This window comes from Wolffia australiana, chromosome 18 (genome assembly GCF_029677425.1).
Source record: "Wolffia australiana isolate 7733 chromosome 18, ASM2967742v1".
NCBI classification, from domain to species: Eukaryota; Viridiplantae; Streptophyta; class Magnoliopsida; order Alismatales; family Araceae; genus Wolffia; species Wolffia australiana.
The window spans coordinates 7395316-7399988 of NC_135852.1; the positions used below are offsets into that span (position 1 = coordinate 7395316).

The 4673-nt window shown below is 43.6% G+C and overlaps 1 protein-coding gene across 1 annotated transcript; it reads left to right on the top strand.

Moving 5' to 3' along the window:
- Positions 1 to 837: 837 nt before the first annotated feature.
- LOC144714977 (putative protein phosphatase 2C 43) lies at positions 838 to 3770 on the top strand. The gene is made up of 4 exons (XM_078589811.1): positions 838 to 1268; positions 2097 to 2461; positions 2545 to 2784; positions 3418 to 3770. Exons 1-4 carry the CDS (start codon positions 980 to 982, stop codon positions 3658 to 3660), a joined length of 1137 nt encoding a protein of 378 aa, XP_078445937.1. The 5' UTR covers positions 838 to 979; the 3' UTR covers positions 3661 to 3770.
- The last annotated feature ends 903 nt before the right edge of the window (positions 3771 to 4673 follow it).

The window sequence follows — 4673 nt, forward strand, 5'->3', positions numbered from 1 at the left end:
TGCATACGACCAACTTTGTCTCTGACATAGGACGGGACGAGAATATCTTGGACAAGACAGGTTTCTGATGGGATGGAATGTGGCCGAAAATATTTGGGACAAGACGAATTCTGGACCGGACGTCTCAGAAGAACTCTAAAAATGGGATGTAGGACAATCTTCGTCCCGTCCTGTCCTTCATCCCCATCCTGGACGATCCTGCACTTATAGTGCATGAACGTGGGCGGCACGGTAATTGCGTCTGTGGACCCGTCCAGGTCTTCGGACGATTGACAGGATGAAGAATCGTCCTCCCGTCCCTGGATGTGACGGTTGCTTCGTCCATGGATGAAATAACCATCCTATCTGGGGCCTTGGACGGGGGACGGGACGGTTATTTTGTCCTGTGGGAATATAGTATGCGCTTGACAGGTCCACCTGCCAGACGCACGTGCTGCGTCACGTGCCAATTTCTGAGTGGTCGACTGCTGATGCACGCCCTGTTTCGTGCCGGGACGTTGGATGGGACGATAATTTATTGGACAGGACGATTTTGGACGGGACGGGACGTGGATGAAAAAGTGAGACGAGACAAACCCTGGATGGGACGAACCCTGGATGTGACGATTTAGACGAAACTCTAAAAATTGGGACATAGGAGCAGATGAACTTCGGCCCGTCCCGTCCATCGTCCACGTCCCCAACGATCCAGAACTTTACCTACACTATAAGCTAGCTTCGTAGGCTAGGTAGTTGCCTTCATATTCGAGATGGAGATAACGACTATTCAAACTGTGGGACCCACGAGTCTTACCTGTCAACCGTTCTCAGTATAAATTCAGTCGTGAAGCACCGATCCGCCATTCTTCCCGATCGCCGGCAGTTCAAATTCGCTACCTGGCGGAGAGTTCGTTCCAAGCCCTAGCAAATTCCCGTTCAAACGATTTCTTGGTGAATTCGACGGTCGATTTTCAGGGCTTCTTCTTGGAGGAAATGAAGGATGTTGTCGTTCATGAAGAAGATGGCGAATGCCTGCTTGCGTCCTGCCCAACGGTTCGAGCATTCGAACAGGGATGATCGCGTTTATGATCCGCTGTTATGGTCCAAGGATCTTGGCCGTCATTCGGCAGGGGAATACTCTTTCGCCGTTATTCAGGCCAACGAGCCATTGGAAGATCATAGCCAGGTGGAAACAGGACGAGCCGCTACGTTTGTTGGGGTCTATGATGGCCATCGGGGGCCTGAGGCCGCAAAATTTGTCTCAGACCATCTATTTCTTCATTTGATTAGTGAGTTATCGCATCTTTCTCTTCTGTTTTGGTTCATCTGGCTAGATTTTTTGGCTCATTCTTCGGTGTTTTCTTTTCTTGAAGTCGTACTGTCTTGTGAGTTCTTTTGGCACGTCGAGGCTGAATTCATGGCTGATTATCTCGTAATGTATACATCTTTTGTTGGCATCTGATGATATGTCATTCATGGCTTAATTTATGGCTGATTATCTCGTAATCCATGCAGCTCGGGTATCTCTTTCCGATCGTTAAGTTTATTCGTTCTCTTGATTATGGGCTAGTAAGTCTTCCCACAGATTTTTACTATTGAGATTTTTCTATAGGCCTGATAAAGTACAGAGAGGATTATTTTCCAAGAACGTTACGATTATTTTCCAATAACTGTCTTGAGAACATCGGCGTCAATTTTTTCTTTTTAAAATTTTTCTGGATCTATAGAAGCGAATAATTATTTAATAACTCAGGTGACTATCTGAAACCGCATAATAAAACCGGTTTTTAAGTTATTGTACCCCGAAAGGAATAAAACCGCATAAAGGTTGTGTCGTCAATTATAACCTTCGACTTAAAGTCCATGACATGTATTCTTGAGTCTAAGGACCAAGGATCATATTTTTTCTCAAAAAATATGATCCTCTTTTCTTCATTCTTTAAGAGAAATCATTTGATCTTCTTTTTTTTCAGACGCATACTGATTCAGAATATACGAGCTTGCTCTACATTCTCTTTTTTGTTTTTCCTGAGAATTTCCCTCAAAATTCGTAAACATTAAAACTCGTGGGCATTTATCCATCATAACATGCATTAACAATTTGTGTAAAACTTCAGAATTTGCCCAGGAAACTGGGACTATATCTGAGGATGTCATCAGGAATGCATTTTCTGCCACGGAGGACGGATTTCTTGCCCACATACGAAGAATGCGGCCAGTCGAGCCCAAGATAGCGGCTTCTGGATCTTGCTGCCTGGTCGCTATCATATGGAGAGAGACCCTTTACGTGGCTAACTTGGGAGACTCACGGGCTGTAATGGGCTGCTTAGGCAGATCAAATCATGTTGCTGCTGAACAGATCACTCTTGACCACAATGCCAGTGTGGAGGAAGTGAGACAAGAACTTAGATCGCTTCATCCAGATGATTCCCATATCGTGGTACTTAAGAATGGTGTGTGGAGGGTTAAAGGGATCATCCAGGCAAGGTTCTTTTGGTTCTTTAATTTTTTTTTCATAAAAGAATTTTAGTCTATTCTTTTCAAAGAATGAAGTTTGGTTCCTAGGTGTCGCGATCAATCGGCGATGCCTATTTAAAGTGGCCTGAATATGCAATTGACCCTTCTTTGGACCCTCGGCTTGCACTCCCCGAGCCCCTGACACGCTCTGTTCTCTCAGCTGAACCATCTATCACGAGAAGAGTGCTTCGACCCTACGACAAGTTCTTGATTCTTGCCTCTGATGGCCTCTGGGATCATCTCTCCAATCAAAAGGCTGTTGAGATCGTGCATAGTCACCCCAGAAAGGTATGTTTGTTTCTTCCCCTAAATCCATTACATCTCTCTTTTAATTTTTTCTCCAAATTTTTCTATCTCTCTCTCTCATCCCCGCATATCTCTCTTCTTCCTGGATCATTTTATTTATCTCCCACCTTCACCCTCTCTTCCAATCTCTCTTTGTTTTCTCATTTTGTTTATTAATATTCTAAAATTCGGGTCTCTCTCTCTCTCCCTCTCTCTCTCTCTCTCTCCATTTCCTCTCCCCTACTCATTTGGTCTCTCTTCATTATTCTCTCTCCCTTCTCTCCATTTCCCTCCACCTTTCTCTCTTTGTAGCTCTGTCCGTCTCCTCAGTCCTCATTTTTATCTCTTTCTATGTATATATGTTTCTCTAATTTTAAAAAAATGTATATATGTTTCTCTAATTTTAAAAAAATGTATATATGTTTCTCTAATTTTAAAAAAATGTATATATGTTTCTCTAATTTTAAAAAAATGTATATATGTTTCTCTATATCTATCTCTCTCATCACTAACTCCCTCTCTGTCTGATAAAAAGTTATTGATTCTATCTCTTTGTGGATCAGGCACACTTTCTCTCTCTTGATTGGTCTGCATCTCTCTCTCTCACTCCCCCTCTTTGTCTGTCACGGTTGGCAGGGGATTGCGAGGCGGCTTGCTCGCATGGCTCTGGAAGAGGCTATAAAGATGAAGGACTCTTCCCTTTGGAGGATGCCTGGTGGCTGCCGCATGCTGCATGATGACATCACTGTCATTGTCATATTCATTGATCATGATCATCTGATCCAGCCCGACCCATGCGGCGGCGTTCCCGAGCTTTCCCTCCGTGGGTTTGTCGACGCTGTCGGGCCTTGCGAGTTCTCCGTCTTGGATGGGATATGACTGCTCCAGACCAGGTTCAGTTTACCCAAGCAGTCATTTATTTCACTCCATTCTTTCTGCATATTCCCTCTGCTGGTTTGCAGATTCAAACACTGAATACATACATCCAGACTGTTGAGGAGTGACAACTGGGCAGTCAGCACGGGCAGACAACATCCTCACCAATAGGGACTTTAAAAGATTAGATAGTAAAAATCTCTACATATATTATACTTGTTATGAGAAATAGACGGCTAGGATCAAATCTAGGATTTCACATAGTTAGGATCAAATCTAGACGGCTAGGATCAAGTCTAGAATAGGAAACATAACCGTTGATCTAGCGGTCCAGTTTTGTTTTAATATAGCCGTTATGCAAGTTATTATGGCTATGATTAAAACGGACAACTTACTATATTTAGTACCATTTTATATTATAAATATCAACCAATCTAATTGTAAGTTTGTGGATGAATTCAACGATCTAATTCAAGATTGTCTCTTTGTCTTCTCTCTCTCTTCTCTTCTCTTCTTCTTCTTCTTCGTCCTTTCTCTTTCTCCTGTTTCATCTAAACTCAGGATTCTCATCACATACTCCATGGTCTAATCACCATCAGTTCAATCCTCAGGGGACAATCCCACTGCCATGGAGAGACAGACAAAAAGGCAGCCCAAGTCATTGTGGGCCTGGGAGGGAGTGAGCCGATTATGATGAGGGAGATAAACAACATCAACTCATTCACCCATGATATAGGGAGGATGGCAAATGATGGTAACACAACGGGCTGGGTGATGGTTGGGTCCTATAGGAGAACAGTGCTAAGGCCAGACCGAGGGGCTCCATCAAGCAAAGACAAATATTGGAAATTATATGTTTCCATTGCCTAGCTGGGGCGTTATGCCCGAGTCTGTAGAGATCCATTGAGGTGTTGGCTAGTGATCGCCCGTCCTGATACCGACATCGGATTACGGCATTGGGACGAATGCTGAATCGGATATCGGAAATCACATTTCTGATATCAGTTTTCACTGAT